Source organism: Amblyraja radiata, chromosome 33, assembly GCF_010909765.2.
Source record: "Amblyraja radiata isolate CabotCenter1 chromosome 33, sAmbRad1.1.pri, whole genome shotgun sequence".
NCBI classification, from domain to species: Eukaryota; Metazoa; Chordata; class Chondrichthyes; order Rajiformes; family Rajidae; genus Amblyraja; species Amblyraja radiata.
Genome location: NC_045988.1, coordinates 20286901 through 20306335, shown reverse-complemented (window position 1 = coordinate 20306335; position 19435 = coordinate 20286901). Strand labels below are relative to the sequence as shown.

At 42.2% G+C, this 19435-nt stretch overlaps 1 protein-coding gene across 10 annotated transcripts in view; it reads right to left on the bottom strand.

Annotated features, from left to right (window-relative positions):
• Nucleotides 1–19435, bottom strand: part of robo3 (roundabout guidance receptor 3) — a 503574-nt gene that overhangs the window by 85394 nt on the left and 398745 nt on the right. For all 10 annotated transcript variants that reach the window (XM_033049834.1, XM_033049836.1, XM_033049837.1 and 7 more), the window contains one exon: nucleotides 17989–18194. In XM_033049834.1, coding sequence (XP_032905725.1) covers nucleotides 17989–18194 — 206 coding nt within the window. The remainder of the gene's footprint in view (nucleotides 1–17988; nucleotides 18195–19435) is intronic.

Genomic DNA, 19435 nt, shown 5'->3' with positions numbered 1-19435 from the left:
CCGAATGTGAGTAGGATAGCATTAGTGTGTGGGGATCGCTTGTCGATGCCAACTCAGTGGGCCGAAGGTCCTGCTTCCACAATGTATCTCGAAACTAAACAAAACTCAGTGGATCAGGCAGCATCCTTGGAGAAGAGGAATAGGTCATGCCACACAGCTGGCCACCCTCCAGCTCCAGCACCACCCCTCCATGTTTCTGACTCCCCTCCAGCATTCCTGACCCAAACCCCAACCCTATCTCCAGCTCCACACCAAATATTAGCATTCAACAACTAGCAGAATAAGACATCAAATGCAATCCACTTAGCAGTGAGCAAGATTTACCGGACACAGCATGAGAGGACTCTGGAGAAACGCCAAGTATTTACCATCACTCTCAGTAATACATGGCCTCGCTCGCATGCAGATTTCAAGTTCAATTCAAGTTTATTTGAGGATAATGAGGACATAGTGTTCGCAGGTGCAACCAATAACTCGGAAAGTGGAACATAATGTTATTGTTTATTGGCAGGGGAATTTAATACAAATGTGGGGAAGTTTCACCAGTTATATAAGGCCTTTACAAGACCCTGTCTGGAGTGATGTATGCAGTATTCCTATTCAAGGAAGAATGTTAAATGCATTGGAACCAGTTCCGAAAAGATATACTAGGCTGATGCCATGAACATGCAAGTTATTTTACGAGGAAAGATTGGACAGACTGTGCTTACATGCACTAGTGTTTAGAACGAGGCAATTTAAACATATAAGATTCTGAGGGTTCTTGGCAGTGCCGACTGCCAAAAGTGATTAACACAGCCCAATCCTTCATGGGTACTGACCTTCCCACCATCAAGGTGATCTACAGGGGTAGCTATCTCTTAAAGGCTGCTGCCAGTATCAACAGTGGCCCACACCACCTTGGCCATGCTCTCATTTCACTCCCGCAAACAGAAAGAAGGTTGTAAGAACCTGAAAACTATAATGTCCAGGTTCAGGAGCTGCGTCTTGCCTACAACCAGCAAGCTATAAAATAATACAATTACACACACACACACACATATATATATTTAATGTGTATGTGTGTTTATTTTTATATGTGTGTGTGTGTACATTAAATGTATATATATACTCTCAAAACTAGACTAAATCAGAGATGTATCTCTAAACTAAACTAAGCTAAACTAAAAGTGATATTGTACTTCTACCTTTGTGAAAGGCATCATATAAATAGTGTTTTTCTAATACTGGTCAGATTTGCTCTGCTGTAATGAATTACAAGACAAAAAAATATAAACAATGAAGGTTTACGCCAGGATTGATGCAGACACCGGATTGTACATATCTCTGCAGTGGGATTCTGCACTGTCACTCCACACAATTGTCATTCCTTTGTTATTTAATATGAGAGGGTCAACAAATAGGTTAACTTCTGGCCCCCATTATATATTAACATCTGTCATAAGAAAATGTCATTCGCTGAACTGTCTGATTAAAAGTCGGAGAGGGTGGCATCTTTCTGCCAACCCATAACGCTGGAAAAGGTCAAAGTTTGTGCAAACACTCTCTCCAAGGAGATTAAATGGAATCATTTTATAAAGCCTAACTATGTTAAGTCCAAACAGTGATTGATTCAAATCATAGACTTCACTTATTCTGTGCGGCACCACAAGTTACTGACACACAATTACACAAAAAACAACCCTTTCATCTCATTGAATGGAGCAAATCTTATGCACATTCCATAATAATGCAGACAATTTCTATTCGGAAAGCCGTTAATGGAAATTCAGCCAGAAAAAAAACTAAAGAATGGATTTAAGTGTTCAAGTAAAAGAACATCACTTTAAACTCGCCAACTGGCTAACAGTTAAAGATTCATAAACCAGAATCAAAGGAAGAAATAAAGTGATCATTAAATGCAATGTATAATGCGCCTTTTTAGTTTTTCTCCTTTCCCATTTTGTAATCATTTGATGGAATGGAGAATTACACATAAAACCTTTCATTAACCCTTCCTTACAGTTTTGCCTAGCACCTTCTTAGGATAGTTCAGCAAGTTCAATGTTTCTAGTTAATTCACTGTGTGACTTTATCTGATAACTCTGCAAGGAAACCCAGACCTGTATGCGTCGGATGGCTCACTGCTGAGTGATTTTAGAACTTATGCTACATATAAATTGCAAATCAAAAACAGAAATTGCTGTAAACCTCAGTATTCAGCAAGCATCTGTGGAAAGAGAAATGTTTCAGGGTGAACAGAGGTTATACAGAGGGTCCACAACTCCCTGAAAGTGGCCATGCATAGATATAGAAGGTATACAGTAAGCTTCCTTTCATAGCTTGGGGCATTGATACAAGAATCAGGAAGTCATGATGCAGCTTTGTAGGACTTTGGTTGTTACATTTGGAGTATTGCACGCAGTTCTGATCACCCCATTGCTGGCAGGATGTGGAGGCTTTGGAAAGGGTGCAGAGAAAGTTTACCAGAATGATGCCTGTATTAGAGTGTATCAACTACAGGGAGAGGTTGGACAGACTTGGACCAAAGGGCTTAATCTTGTGTTGCACCTTCTTATGTTCCTTGAACACCTTTAGTTGGAACTGAAATGAAAACAAACCCACCTTTGTTTTAGATGCAGAGAGGATGGAGTGGGTTGGATGAGGGTGAGGCTGGGTTTGACAATTTGTGGAGTAATTTGGTTAATGAGTTCCATTTGAGAAAAAAAGACGGAGAAGAGAAAGAGAAAAAGATGGGGGGGGGGGGGAGAGAGTGGGAGAGAGTGAGAGAGAGAGAGAGAAAGAGGAAAAAAAGAAGGGAAGGAGGAAAGAAAGAAATAAAGAAAGTAAGAAAGAAAGAGAGAAAGACAAAAAGAATGGGAATAGACAAAGCGACATGCCAAAACTATGAAATATGCTAATTAAAGCTGCTGCTAAAATCATCAAACATCAGGCTGCTGAATAAATGGAAACAAGTTGGCACGAGGACATAATTGAGTCAGGCAGTGTAAAAGATACTTGGATGCATGGGTAGGAAAGATTTGGAGGGATATGGCCCAGACATAGGTAAATGGCACTCCCGAATGGATGAGTTTGGCTGAAAGACCAATTTCCGTGCTGTATGACACTGACTATCAAGCTCTCGAGCCACCCTGCATAACGTCAACAACAATCTTACCTCAGCAACGCACTTTTACGGCCATGGTTGCTCTGCGTACTCTAGTTGCAGCACTATTAAGGGACAAACGTTTAGGGGTAACATGAGGGGGAACTTCTTTACTCAGAGAGTGGTAGCGGTGTGGAATGAGCTTCCAGTGGAAGTGGTGGCGGCAGGTTCGTTGGTATCATTTAAAAATAAATTGGATAGGCATATGGATGAGAAGGGAATGGAGAGTTATGGTATGAGTGCAGGCAGGTGGGACTAAGGGAAAAAAGTTGTTCGGCACGGACTTGTAGGGCCGAGATGGCCTGTTTCCGTGCTGTAATTGTTATATGGTTATTATATGGTTATTATGATCGAGTGCATTTAGAATAAGTGATTATTTATTATATATTTGTTATCGTTGTTGTTGCATCCCATGTGCTCGGTTCAGCTGCAGCTAGTAATAATTTAATTGTTCTGCTTCATGTCTGGCACATAGGACAAAATAAACACTCTTGATCGCGAACAGCCGTGTTTTATGAGTACTTTCTGTTTCTTTTAGTAATAATGCAAAAACTAGGGTTTGCCTCAGGATCTACGGAGCTTGACTTTGCATTTACCCAAGATTGTAATTCACAACAAGCAGAGGAGAAGACAAGTCCAGGGAATTACCTGACCTGGGCGGCTTTGAAGAGATAGTGCAAAATAAACTTTGATCTGAATGACCCAATTTGGCTTCCTGTGTCTGCAACATTACTGAGTTATTTACTCCCATTCTAATACTTAGCCCCTTCCTGTATCTCCACAATTGATTTCTTTTCAAAATCCCCCTGAAATATGTTTCAAGGAATGTTGCAGTCTCCACTTAACATCCATTTATTATTAAAAGACTGGTCTCATTAATTGTCTGTGTATAAAATTTCCAACATTTTTACTATTTCTTTATTTCTTTCTTGTGATAACACTGTTGCTGCCGTACAGCGCTTGCAGTGCCGGAGACCCGGGTCTGATCCCGAATATGGGTGCCTGTCTGTACGGAGTTTATCTGTTCTCCCTGTGACCCCATGGGTTTTCTCCAAGATTTTCAGTTTCCTCCCACACTACTAAGACGTACAGGTTTGTTGGTTAATTGGCTTGGTATAAATGTAAAAATTGTCCCGTGTGTGTAGGATAGTGTTAATGTGCGGGGATCGGTAGTCGGCACGGACCCGATGGGTCGAAGGACCCGTTTCTGCTTTGTATCTCTAAACTAAACTAAACTTTTTGATACAGCTCTTACACACAATGCATATAATCCATTACTGATTCTTTTTTCAACACCTTCCGAAGTTTTTTGAATATTTCTATGACATCTCCTCAACTATGTTTTGTCTGGTGAAGAATGGCAGATGCAAGTCACTTGGAATCAGGAATAGAGATCATGTAGAACCAGCTATGTCCCGTGTTTAATCCAAGAGGGAGTTGGGAGTTTCTCCAACAGTGTCATTCGTGCAATGTGCAGGCATGATGAGATGGTGCAGGACTTTGCAGCAGATAGCGTGGGCTGTAGTTGATCACTGACAGCAAAATAGCTTAATTATCGAAAGCAGTGCTGTATATTTCCCAAGAGTGCTCGACGCCACAGTACAGAAGGATCTTAATACTGATTATTTTTCTTCCTAGATGTCACCTAAACGATCTGGATGGAGACCAAAGGGGGGGCCTTGTTTATACCGAACCTATGCTGCACATATCTGAGGTGTTGATAAAATACATTTGGCGAAACCTTTATTCTGCATCAAACCTGTGTCATGTCTGAACTGTAAGCACACATTTCCAATAGACGACCGTTGCTTTTCACTGGCATTGGTATCCGTTTCTTTAACAGGAACCATACGGACTACAATAACACAATTATGCATTGCTTGTTTCTGCCGATAACTATTGAATTAAGTGAATTTTCTTCTTAAAATGTTTAAATCTTTTGGTTTAACCAGCAGCAGTCTATAATAATCGCAACCCGAAGGTAAAGAAACAGACAACCTCCACTACCTTTGCTCTTCTTATGGTTTCAATGTTCTGGGAAGTGGGAAATAGGGAATCAGCATAATTCTGTGTGTGTGTGTGTGTGTGTGTGTGTGTGAGTGTGTGTGTGTGTGTGTGTGTGTGTGTGTGTGTGTGTGTGTGTGTGTGTGTGTGTGTGTGTGTGTGTGTGTGTGGGTGTGTGTGTGTGTGGGTGTGTGTGTGTGTGTGTGCGTGTGTGTGTGCGTGAGTGTGTATGAGTGTGTGTGTGTGTGTGTGTGTGTGTGTAGTTGAGGCAGGTACAATAACAACACTTAAAAGACATTTGGTCAGGTACATGGATAGGGAAGGTTCAAAGGGATGTGGGCCAAATATGGGCAGGTGGGACAAGTGTAGATGGGGCATCTTGAACAGCATGGGCGAGTTGGGCCAAAAGGCCTGTTTCCATGCCTTTTAATTCCATGCAACCCTCTAGCTGTCTCCTCCCATCCGCCCGCCCTCGGGCTCCTCCCCCTCCTCCCCTTTTCCTTCTTTCTCCCACCCCCCATCAGTCTGAAGAAGGGTTTCGGCCCGAAACGTTGCCTATTTCCTTCGCTCCATAGATGCTGCTGCACCCGCTGAGTTTCCCCAGCAATTTTGTGTACCTTCTGTTTCCATGCTGTATGACTCCATTACTCTAGCTATGACTATGTGTAATCAGGTTCAAGAGGGTACTCACGGGGAGAATGGGTTTCATTAGGGAATAAAGTGATGATCTATCTGTGGTGCTAGGGGGTGTGGGTCAGGAACAAAATTCATATTTATTTGCTATATTTACAGAGAAAAACGACATGGAAGAGAGGGGTAGGTGAATAATTTGAAGTAGGTCAGTATTTCATTATTAAGAAGGAGGTGTGAGATGTCATGGAATGCATATGGCTTGAAAATCCCAAGGGCCAGATGAGATCGATTTCAGGTTGTCATGGAAAGCTAGGGAGGAGATAGGTGGTGGCCTGATGAACATTTCTGCACCTTCTTTAACCACAGGGAAGACGGAGGATGACTAATGGTCTTCCTTTATTTAAGAAGGGAAGGGAAGTACAAGTTGATAAGACTTACATCAATGGGAGGGAAATTATTGTTGTAAATCTTAAATATAGGATATATGTACACTGGGGCTGATCGGCGATTGTTAGCATGGCGTAATGCAGGGGAAATCCTGAAAATGGCTTTTCAGGTGGGAAGTCTGTGATGAGTGTATTGCAGGGACTGATGCTGGGACTCTTGTTTATGATGTATATTAAGTATTTGGATGTGAATGTAAGAGGTATAACTAGTAGGTATGATAGTTATCAGTGTAGTGGATAGGGAGAAATATATCTATTGCTGCAGCAAGACAGACATCAGATGGAGGATTGGGTGGAGCTTTAGCAGTTGGAACTTAATCCCTACAAACATGAGTTGATGGGTTTTGGTAAATTAAATAGGGGGGACATATACAGGTAAATGTATGGCACTAAAGACGTTACAAGGCCTTCTACGCCCGCACCTCCAGACTCAGGAACAGCTTCATTCCCAGAGCTATAGCGGCTCTGAACCGGCCCAGCTAAGTGCCCCCCACCCCCATGGACTGTCTCCCTCGGATGGTCACGTCGCACAGACACATCTGCACTTTAGTCTGTTTGAACTGTTTTGACTATTTTACTGTTGTAATGTTCTTTTACAAACCATGTTCTCGGGGTATCTAAATCTAAATTGTATTAGTTACTTAAGTTATGACATCGGATGGAAGCTGCATACCAAATCTCATTGCACTTATGTGCAGTGACAATAAAATATATTATTATTATTATTATTATTATCATTATTATTATTATTATTATTATTATGAATGGACCTTGGGGTTCTCTATGTATTACATAGGTTGGTGAAAAGGGTATACGGGTTTTCATAGGTAGGTGCATGGGATATAATGCAGCAGCTTTACACAACACTGTTGAAACTATACTTGGTGTAATGGTGTGTTGTTCGGGTCATCGCATTATAGGTTGGATGTGATTATGTTGAAGAAAGTGCAGAGGACATTCATCATGATGTAGCCTGGACTGGAGGACTTTATTGATGGGGAGAGATTACTTAGGCTGAGTTTGTTTTCTCTGGAGCGTACAAAGCTGAGGTGCGACCTGATAAGAATAAATGAAATTATAAGGGACATTGATAGAATAGTCAGAATCTTTTATTGCATGGTGTGATATTAAGAACCAGAGGACATTGTCTTCAGCTGAGAGTAAGGGGTTCAAATGGGATTTGAGAGGAAAGTTTTTTTTTTACAGAGAGTGGTTGATATCTGGAACTCACTGCCAGAGGAAGTAGTGGAATCAGATACAAACATTATATTTAAGCGACATATAGTCAAATAATTAAATAGGCAAAGCATAGAAGGAAAGAGCGGATAAATGGGACCAGAATAGAAGGGGAAACGGTCAGCATGAACGTGGTGGGACGAAGGGCCTGTGTCAAACAACTCCAGAATTCTATGTTTTCTGTCAAATAAGATAAATAGACGGCCAGCAAATCCCAAGAGAGCAAATTCCAGCATCTGTCATTAAATTTAGTAAATTAATTGAATTGGGAAACAAAAGAAGGAACTAAAGCTCATTACTGGGAATAAATAACTGTGGCAACGCAGGTAAATCTAGCAGCAAACCTGTGCACAGGAAGATCCCACAAACAGCAATGAAATAAATGGCCAGATAGTTGGATTTTTATTGTGTAAATGGTGGGTGATTTTGGATAGCACAATGGGAGAGATCCACGTTCTTCTTCACCGTATCCACCTAATTCCTTTGACAATGCAACTGTTTCTCAGCATTGATTTAAAGGAGAAGGAACACTCTTCCTGGATTGCAGTAACAAGACCCTATGAATACATAACATTCCTATACAAGAGAACATTGATTGCCTCAGTGGGAATATATATTGTCTCCATATCAGTTCAGGTCGGAGAGTAGTTTTGTGGCGCAAATGTATATCATGTCTACACCAATGAGCAAACATCAAACAGTATGAATATAAACCATCTTCTCTTTGTGAGTAACCTTCACACTCTCTACAATTTGCAAAGCAAAGCAAAACTAAATGTTGAATGTAATTTTTTCAGACTCAAGCCCTCTCTGTATAAATGCTTGCTTGTTTTCCTGCTGAAATTAATTTCTTCATCATGCTGGATTTCTTAAAATAAAATAGGAAGAGAAAAATAGAAAGTAACAAATTGGACCGAGTGGCAAATTGGAACATCACCAGCCAGGAATGGCCCTTAGCATGAGTGGTGTTAAATGAACATGTATAATTACATGGGAACTCTGCATAGAAACTGAGACAAAATGAGCTTCATTCACTCCGTGTTTCTAATTTCAAATCTGCTTCAGTGGCAGATTGTCTCTTTCACTGAGCTCAGTCACATGACCTTCCCCAGTACACCCTGAATCACTCTGACCTGATGAGGCTGTCTCCCAGAGGACCATTAATTCATAGTCATCTCAGAAACTGCCTGACAGCTCTAATTTTTTCTGGGCAAGCAGCCACAGCAGCAATAAAATGATGCTATTACCCGCACGGGGACAAGGAGGATGCATTAACCCCATGACTTCAGGACAATGAAAGCACAAAAACGTTAAATATTTCACTCCCAACAGATTTCAACATCAATTTTTAAATAAATGTTCAGCATGACCACAAGCTTTTATAACTAATGTATGCCTGGCCTCTGGTTTACCTCTCTTGCGAATGCGACTCTATTGCACGAAAGCTGCTTTAACTATGAAGCTGATGTTGTGAGGGGGCTGCCATGTTGTACAGCATTGCAGTGAAGGGATTGAAAACCAAACAGCATCTTACTATGGCTCCAGGAACTAATATTTAAAAGGCTTTTTCATCACACACTGAATGGTGAATCTTTCTGTATACGAAACGGCATTCCTCTCGAGAATTCCTGCGGTTTCTCGTGAAATAAATATGAAGAAAAGTCCCCTGTGCTAATACAACCTTGAGTTCTCAATGATCAGTCCGTGTAGCTTAGCTCAGTTTAAACTAATCTGAAACGGAATCAAACTCAATAAGGGGGAGGGGTTGGCGGTGGATAGGAGAGCAACATCAAGAGAACTTAGTTCTCAGAAATCATAGCTCTGAGCCAACTATACTCTGCATAATCAGTGAATTTTAATGGAGCTTCCTTGATTTTCCTCAAGAATATAATGTCGCAGTTACATGTACAGTTACTGTTTCTATGCCTGAAATTAGTTTTTTTTTGTTACTTTACAACTTTGAAAGTATTAGGTAAAGATGTACATCATTATTTTCGGGAAAGGTTTCGTGTCGGAGAAGGGAAATTTACAAAACGCGTAATTATATTTGGAACAGAACCATAAAGACTGAGAAAGATGGAAAATGAATAAAAGCAGCGTTTTGGCCATTCAACCACATACCTCCACTCAGTGGCGGACTGGCCAGGGTGTCAGCTTGCCCGATGGCATGGGCCCCTGATGAAGTGGGCCCCCAATATCAAGTGGGCCCCTGATGAAGTGGGCCCCCTTTGTCTCCTAGCAACCAATATTTTTAGACCCAGTCCGCCACTGCCTCCACTGACACTCAATAACTTCATAGCTAATAGAACATAGAACAGTACAGCACAGGAACGGGCCCTTCGGCCCACAATGTTTGTGCTGACCACAATACCAAGTTAAACTGATCTTATCTGCCTCTATATGATCCATATCCCCCTTATTCCTTGCAGTTTCATGTGCCTATCTAAAGGTCACTTGACCACTACCACATCTGTTTCGACCACCACTCCTAGGATGGCTAATCTTCAATCTTGGTACCACTTTCCTCAACTAAACCTATATCCCTTAATTTTGTTGATACTGACATACTTATTCAAGATTCAAGAGAGTTTATTGTCATGTGTCCCAGATAGGACAATGAAATACTTAACTTTGCTTCAGATCTTTGTCTTAAAGATTCTGGTTGCCCGAGTCTCCACAGACATCTTGGGTAGAGAATTACAAATATTCAACAAAATGGGACAAAGTGCTGGAGTAACTCAGCAGATCAGGCAGCATCTCTGGAGAAGATGGAAGGTTGACGTTTAGGGTCGAGAGCCTTCTTCTGAAGAAAGATCCTGACCCAAAATGTCACCTATCCATGAGTCTGAAGGAGGGTCCCAACTCTAAATGTCACCTATCCATGTTCTCAAGAGAGGCTACCTGACCCGCTGTTACTCCAGCACTTTGTTTCCTTTTGTGTATTAACTAGCATCTGCAGTTCTTTGTTTCTACAAATATTCAACACCCTCTGGATGAAGAAATTTCATCTCATCCCTATCTTAAATGGCCGGCCCCTGAGATTGTGATCTCTGGTGTGCGACATCTCCCAGCAAGGGGAATCATCAACTCGCATCTACTATGTAAAATACTCCATAATAAACTGCATGCGTTTCAAAGAGATCACCAATCATTGTTCTATAGATTTTAGAGGAATTGTTATGGATCCATTGTACATAATCTCTCATTGTAAAACCAACCCAGTATAATCTGTTGTGTGAATCTGCTGTCGCCACATCAGATGAAAGACTTGATTTCTCCAGAGAGGGTGCGTAAAAATGTACTTGGATTTCATGAGAACTAATGATTGACCAAGGTGAGGTTATTTGGAAGAAGAGGTGGAAATATGGTGGTTTAATTAGTTTGCAAACAATTCAGAACAAACGTTCATACCAAATCAGAGTCGGCACCGATGAACCAGATGGGCTCTACCTTCCCTGGGTCATAGGTGAAAGCTCTGGTTTGTTCTTTACCTTTTCATACCTCTAGATACCCTGTCTCCTGACTCAGTCTGAAGAAGGGTCTCAACCCAAAGCATCACCTATTCTTTTTCTCCAGAGATGCTGACTGACCCACTGAGTTACTTCAGCATATATATATTCCTTCGCTCCATAGATGCTGCCTCACCCGCCGAGTTTCTCCAGCATTTTTGTCTACCAACATATATATATATATATATATATTCTCTGTAAGAAGGAACTGCAGCGGGGCAGGCAGTATATCGCTGAAGAGAAGGGTCTTGATCCGGAACTTCACCCATTACTTCTCTCCAGAGATGCTGAGTTAATCCAGCATTATGTGTCTACAATATATAAATATACTGCACTTTTTTGCTATGTTTTATGGTGTTTACAGTACTATGATTATATATTTGTTGCACTGATGCTTGACTGAGCGGCTTCTTTCTATGTGCACCTTTTGTTTATCATTAGGAACAGAAATCTGCCCCCACCCACACGATAGAACATGGTACATATCTAGAATGGTCAACACAGGAACAGGCCCTTTGGCCCACACTAACTGCGCCAAACACGATGCCCACTTAAACTAATCCCTACTATGTAGGAAGGAACTGCAGATGCTGGTTTAAATCGAAGATAGACACAAAAAGCTGGAGTAACTCATCGGGACAGGCAGCATCTCTGGAGAGATGGAATGGGTGACGTTTCAGGGCAAGATCCTTCTTCAGACTGAGAGTCAGTGGAAAGGGAAACGAGAGATAAAGACGGTGATATAGAGAGTTGCATCCACCCTCTCTCCATCCCTCCCCCACCCAAAGTCGTCTCGTTGAGTCTCATTGTCTATATTCATTTCCACCCAGGCCACAGCCAACAATGGCCTGTTTCCTCCACCATAGACACTTTTTTTGCATATCCTTCATTCATTTGCATCTCCCTACTGTCTACGCATGCTCCATATCCCTCATTACATGCATATTCATGTGTCTATCTATAAACCTCTTAAACATCACTATTGCATCTGCATCTCAACTACCCCCGGCACAATTTCAAATGAATCATAACCTCTCAATACTTTAATTCACAGTCATAATTAGTCCTATATAACTGTTGAATATCCCTGCTTAGCTGCAACTGATCTAGCTACAGGGTATTTGTACTCAAATAATTTATATGGTTGGAAGACTTAATGAGGCCATTAAATTATATTATTATACAAAATCTAGTTATATATGCTGTAAACACTGTGCACATTGAGTTTGTTATAAGAGTGGAATAAAGTAAATGTCATGAAGATCCTGCGCCTGTTATGATAAAGAAAACTTACTGGAACTCGAACAGGATGCAAGTTCCACCTCAATCCACATTGCAAATGGCCACGAAGATGAGAAAAGTTATCAAGAAAATAAATTGGCAGAAGCAAAATCGTAAAATACAAATGGGCACGGCGCTGATGAAAGTAGTGGTACATCTCATGAACTCCGAGGAAACCTCGTGGCCCGCAAGATAAAAAAGGTGAAATAAAAACAATAACAAGGAATAAAACCATCCCTGCAGGTTCAAACTTGGTGCTGCAGGCAAAGTCCATTTTGCATGGGTCCCATGGGCCCAGATCAAAGGGAGGCAAGGGGAGCTCCAGGCAATTACTTTTAACTGTGAAGCCGTGACTTTGGTGGATAGAACCTTATTTTGAAGCCAGATATAAAGGAAGGAAGACGCTGTCTGTTTGCAAACAGTGGAGCAAGCGGAGAACACACACAAGATTGAGTACCATTCCCTTTGCTTTTGTGGGAAAAGGAACAAAATGGTGGTCTAAGCACAAGCAGGTTTCATGGGGTGGTGGACTGTACAACACGGTGCGTCAATTGTTCACACCCCCACGTGGTCATGTCACGTTAAAATAAATCACACTCAGGAAACATCCACTCTATGTACGGTACTTAGAACAAGGTAGTGCTAGCCTTGAATTGTTTTTAAAGGAAAAATATATTATTGTTGACGATAACAGTGCAATTTGTCAAATGTGTGGGGGAACCATTTCAATGTCTTATAGACAGTAACATGACTGTTCTTTCAAATAAGTACCTTCAAATTAAAAAAAAACAAGGTCGTCTATAGCTCCATGACTACGATAAAGCCTAGATCCCACAGCATCTTTGTGTGTGGGAATGCTTCCTTACCCTTTTGTGTGCCATGGACACAGTTTCAGGTCCAATAACCGTACGCTACAGGTGATTAAAAAACATTATGGACGCAAAGTTTAATCCTTATGGATACAATACATTTCAATCTTTCAGTTCCAGTGCCCAACCAAAGCACGGCTGGATGATTTAAAAGAATTGACCCAAAATGCTGGAGTAACTCAGCGGGTGTGGCAGCATCTATGGAGAGAAGGAATGGGTGACGTTTCGGGTCGAGACCCGAGGGCTTCACCCATTCCTTCTCTCCATAGATGCTGCCTCACGCGCTGAGTTACTCCAGCATTTTGTCTCTACCTTCGATTTTATCCAGCATCTGCAGTTCTTTTTCACACATGATTTAAAAGAGTGTTTGCTTATCTCATTTGGTTTGGGTGCATCAACCCAAGGCAACCATTAAAGCTTTCCTGACTTGGGACATTATTTTCCTATCAGTGATCAGGGAGAGAGGAAAATACTTAAGTCTACTACTCTGTCAGGTGAAATGTCTCTCATGCAAAGTGAATTCATTCATCAATTGATCAAGAAAGCCAATCTCAGTGAAAAGCTAGTTGGACTTTAGAAAGACACTATCAATGCAAATTTTGATAGTGCTAAACAAGCCGGCAAAAAATATGCAATGAAAAAAGAACAAAGGAAGGGAATGTTTGATTTTGATCAGTATTTATTGTTACAACACAGAATTTCTTGGAGCACAGGAGAATGAGGGTTGATCTTACAGAGGTGTACACAATTATGAGAGGTATAGATTGAGTAAATGTACAGAGTTTTTCCAGGAGGGGGGAATCAAGAACCAGAGGATATAGGTTTAAGATGAGAGGGGAAAGATTTAATGGGAACCTGAGGGGGATCTTTTTTACACAAAAGTATGGGTATATGGAACGAGCTGCCAGAAGAAGTAGTTGAGGCAGCTCGTTCATAACATTGAAGAGACAATTGGACAGGTAGATGGATGGGACAGGTTTAGAGTGTTATGGGCCAAGGGTGGGCAGGTGGGACTAGATGTAGGTGGACATTTTGGTTGGCCAAGGGGCCTGTTTCCATGCTGTATGACTCTATGAACTTCTTACATATTACAGAACAGTTACATATCCCTACTAATTTTTCCTGTTACTTATTCTCGTTGCATTCTGAACAACTCCTCAAGCATACAGAACCTTGAAAGCGCAGACGCCCTGACTTAAGAACATCTTCCTCTGCACTGCTATCAGACTCCTGAACCAATCACCCCTTTTTCACCCCCTTCCCAGAGGTGCTGCTATGTACTCTTATCCTGAACTCTAATTTTACTCGGTTATTCCGTTACTGCACTTTTATATTTTTACACTACTTTAGTATGCATTACGATTTTTACTCCATTCAGCTATTTTATATTTGTTGTTGTATTTCTTGTTGTATCTATCATTATCATATATAGTTTGTAGACCCTCGTGTATATGATAGGAAGCTGGTCAGAGGGTGGTGAAATTAATTGCCACAGAAGACTGTGGAGGCCAAGTCAATGGATATTTTTAAGGCAGAGATAGATAGATTCTTGATTAGTACAGGTGTCAAGGGTTATGGGGAGAAGGCAGGAGAATTGGGTTAAGAGGGAGAGATAGATCAGTCATGACCGATAAACTGGTTCGAATCTACTCCTGAGTTAAACCGCTCAATGGAACCATTGAAAGAGAACCTCGAGGGGTGGAAGAGGTCCGCCCTGTTTCGACTAATGCAATCAACTCGACGTGCACAAACGGAAGATCAAATAGAACAAGTTGTCCAACAACTTTAGGCTGTGCACGCCACACGAAAGAAGAAGAAGAAGTAGAAGAAGAACCTCGAGGGGCAACTGCTTTTCCACCCTCGAGGATGTTGACCTGACCAAACCTTTTCTCATCAAACTTTTTATTTTACCCAGGGTGGGGGAATCAAGAACCAGAGGGCAAAGGTTGAAGGTGAGAGGGGAATAAATTCATCGGAACTGGAGGGGCAACCTTTTCATTTAGAGGGAGGCAGGTAGAATAACAACATTTAAGAGACAGTTGGACAAGTACTAGAATACGAAAGGTTCATGGGGATATGGACCAAATGTGGGCAAATGGGACTAGCCTAGATGGTGCATCTTGGTTAGCATGGACAAGTTGGGCCAAAAGGCCTCTTTCCATGCTGTATATTCTATGTCTATGATTCTACCTCTACCAGCATCTTTATCTGGCCATCTGACACACTACATTTTGCGGAATCTTGCTATGCTTCAATTGCAGCTGGAAAAAAAGGTAGGAATAGGCCACTGCCTCTGCCCCCCCCCCCCCTCCTCCAAGCCCAGCCTGCCTTGCCGTCCCTGTCAGTCAATGTGATCAGAACTAATCTGCCCCAGGCCTCATCTCCTCCCTCCTCCCACTCCCCCATTGTCCTCAATTCCCTGATCTTTTAAAAACTCGTCTACTTTTCCTTTAAATAGCCACAATAATCCTCAACATTCTGGGATAGAGAATTCCAGAGATTCAATACCTTCTACAAAAAGTATTAAATTCCTAGGCAGACCTGAGTTTTTAATGACTGACCTGTAATCATGTAATTATGTCCCCTCGTTTGAGATTCTTCCACTCGTGGAAACGTCTTGACGTCTACCATGCAATCCTCCCAAAGATCTTATAACTTTCAATAAGATCACTCCTCATTCTTCTAAACTCTAGCAAACCTCATTTGGATTGCCTCCAACGGTAGTATATCCTTTTTAAAATAAGCCGATCAAAATTGTGTGCAGCATTCCAATTTCAAGATTTCTTCAGCAACTGCATTTAAAAAGTTATCTTAATGCATTTGAAAGGTTTCAGTTTAGTTTATTGTCACATGTACCGAGGTACAGTGAAAAGCTTTTGTTGCGTGCCAAAGATATCAAATGCACAAAGTTCCTTTGTTTAAGCTACAATTATTGCCGGTGACTAAATTACTTCAGAGATCATGGAAGCAAGAGATTCAGTTTTATTCTTAAATGGTCCAGGTGCGATAATGGATTGTGGATTTGTTCGACAGCTGGGATATGGATGACTGTGAACAGAGCCAATGGTTCCAAACATTACTTTGAGGGACAGTCCAAGACCAGCAACCTGAATTGTGCTCAGTGAATCAATTCTCAGATAATATCTACCATAAATTAGATGGGCTACATAGCGGCACAGTGGCAGAGTTGATGCCTTACAGTGCTTGCAGCGCCAGAGATCCGGGTTCGATCCCGACTACGGATGCTGTCTATATGGAGTTTGTACGTTCTCCCCATGACCTGCGTGGGTTTACTCCGAGATCTTGGGTTTCCTCCCACACTCCAAAGACGTACAGGTTTGTAGGTTAATTGGCTTGGTAAATGTAAAATTTGTCCCTAGTGGGTGTAGGATAATGTGCGGGGATCACTGGTCGGCACGGACCCGGTGGGCCGAAGGGCCTGTTTCCGCGCTGTATCTCTAAACTAAGTTAAACTAAAAGCATCTTTGGATATCCAGACTTCTGAACACTGTCATTAAGTTACAGCAGTGAAGCTTAATATAACTTCAGGAGCAAGACCTCAACCTTTCGTTGGTTAATTTACAGCTTTTCCGACTTTAAGCTAAAGTTTTCAAAGTTAAAGTTTTAAAGTTTTCAAAGCTGAATTCTTTTAGCATAACCAGTGATTCTGATGATTAGGCAGCAGCTTTTTGTAATAATTCTCCTATTGCATTTCAACCTATTTAAAACTCTTTATAGTTTCCAGTCTTAATAATTATCTTTTGCCTTGGGCTCTCATATCTTTTGTCACTTAATCTCTCATAACGTTGTTCAACAGACTTCTTAGGGCAGGGAAGCTAAGACATTTAAAGCACATTACCTGGGATACTGAAGAGGCCAAATTGCTGCATTCCCTACATCATGAAATCAACCACATTAAAAAGGAAAAGCTCTTAGTTCAGTACAACGCGCTTATTCCGAAACAAGATGTGGCCACTGATGACAAAATCAGCAATTATTGGTATCTCTAACTTTAAGCCGAACTGAGAAAAAGAAAGGCGCCACTTAAATGCAAATCTTTATTTTAGATCAATTCAACTGCACTTGTTAAATATTGTCTCTTCCCAGACCATCAACAAAGCATTCTGGGAGAAGGAAAGGGAAATAATTTAGTTTTGTTTTAGTTTAGAGATACAGCGTGGACATAGGCCCTTCGGCCCACCGAGTCCGCGCCGATCATTCAACTCCCCGCACACTAGTTCCATGTTATCCCACTTTTGCATCCATTGCCAACAAACTAGGGGTACTTTACAGAAGCCAATTAACCTACAGACATCCACATCTTTAGAATGTGGGAGGAAACCCCATGATCACAGGGAGAATGTTACAAACTCCACACACAGACAGCATCCGAGGTCAGGATCGATCCTGCATCTCTGGCGCTGTGAGGCAAGATCTCTAATGTTGCGACACTGTGCAACCCTTAAACATTTTAAATGATGGAAAATCATTGAGGGCAAATATGTAGGTGTGTTTAAGGGATAGAGTACAGGTTATGAAATTATAGGCAAGTTTACTTATAATGTTCCAATTCCCAGTTTTCGTGAGAAATATGAGGCTCTGAACAACTAAAAGTATTTTGACAAAGTCATTGAGCTGAAACATTTACTGTGTTCCTCTCTTCACAGTTGCTGCCTGAACTGCTGAGTATTTCTGGTATTTTCTGTTAAGATGCATTTTTCTTGTTTCATTCATTGTAAGCATTTAAAATACAGAACAGTGGAAAAGTCACACCACAATTTTCCCAGCATATAATGAATGAAGGAGCAATGATATTGTCCCCTCCGAGGCTGAGGTCATGTGTTCTTGTGGTGTCCAGTTCCTACCTGTACGTTGGTGATCTGAAGCGTCCCGTTGTCCAGCATGCTGAGCCGAGGGTCGTTCCCCAGGATCCTCTGCCCGTCCTTCAGCCAGTGCACACTGGGTAGAGGGTTGCCGATCACATGGCACTGGAGCTGTGCCGTGGAATCCACGCCGAGCGTCTGGTTGCCGGGTCCCTGGCGGATGATGGGCGGTATTCGATCTGAAGAGACTGAGAGAGAAGCGGGAGAGTGAAGACATTGGCCACATTTTGTAAAAGCCGGCGTCACTTATCAGCAACTCAACAATGCGGAAGCACTGTGGCGCAGCGGTAGAGTTGCTGCCTCACAGCGCCAGGGACCCGGGTTCGATCCTGACCATGGGTGCCGTCTGTACAGAGTTTGTACATTCTCCCTGTGACCTGCGTGGGTTTTCTCCAGGTGCTCTTTTTCCCTCCCACACTCCAAAGGCGTGCAGGTTTGTAGGTTAATTTGGCTTCGGTAAAAATTGTAAATTGCCCTAAGTGTGTGGGATAATGTTAGTGTACGGGGATCGCTGGTCGGCGCAGATCCGCTGGGTCGAAGGTTCTGCTTCTGTGCTGTATCTCTAAACTGAAGCAAACTAAACTCAAGAGCTAAACTGGGTCTCCATTGTGTCACACAGGGAGATGTATTGACTGTAAATGGGTCACGCTAGGAGGTGAAATTAAAATAAAATTGTGTTGGGTATCAGTACTGAAGGACCACGACTGGGACCACAAGCTACATTTATGTAGTACTTTTATTAAATGGTTTACAAGAACTTAGAAAATACAACTAAACACATCTCCAAAGATCTGAACATGGGACACAACACCCGCCTCTGCAACTGGATACTTGACTTCCTGACCCATACGCTGCAATCAGTAAGGAAAGGTGATAAAACATCCACAACTATAATCTTAACACCGGTCGGTGCCTGAATTTAGTCAGACTGGCTGCGGGAAGCAGTGCAGTCCACCTCGACGGTGGAGTGGACCGCTGGAGGCCCTGCACAAGCCTGGGGCTCGGCTGCAATGGGCGCTGCTGCAAGAGGCCGAGCATAGGGAGCAGATGCCACCTGCAGCTACACGGAGCAGTGGAGACACAGTGGAGGACACCAACGGCTCCACAATGTTAAAGTCCGCAGGCTCCAGCAAGAGGCCGCCAGCTCCTCGATGTTAGGCCGCAGTGCGGATGGGGATACGATACGGAAAAAAATCGCATCTCCGTCGAGGTAAGAGATTAAAAAAATGTTTCCCCCCACACCCCCACCCCCACACCCCCACCCCCACACCCCCACCCCCACACCCACACCCCCACCCCACACCCCCACCCCCACATAAAAAAAGCTAATGAACACTAAAACAAACATTTTACACATACTAAAAAAACAATAATGATGGAAGGGACAGACAATCTGTTGGCGAGGCAGCCATTGCTGGCGCCACCCGGT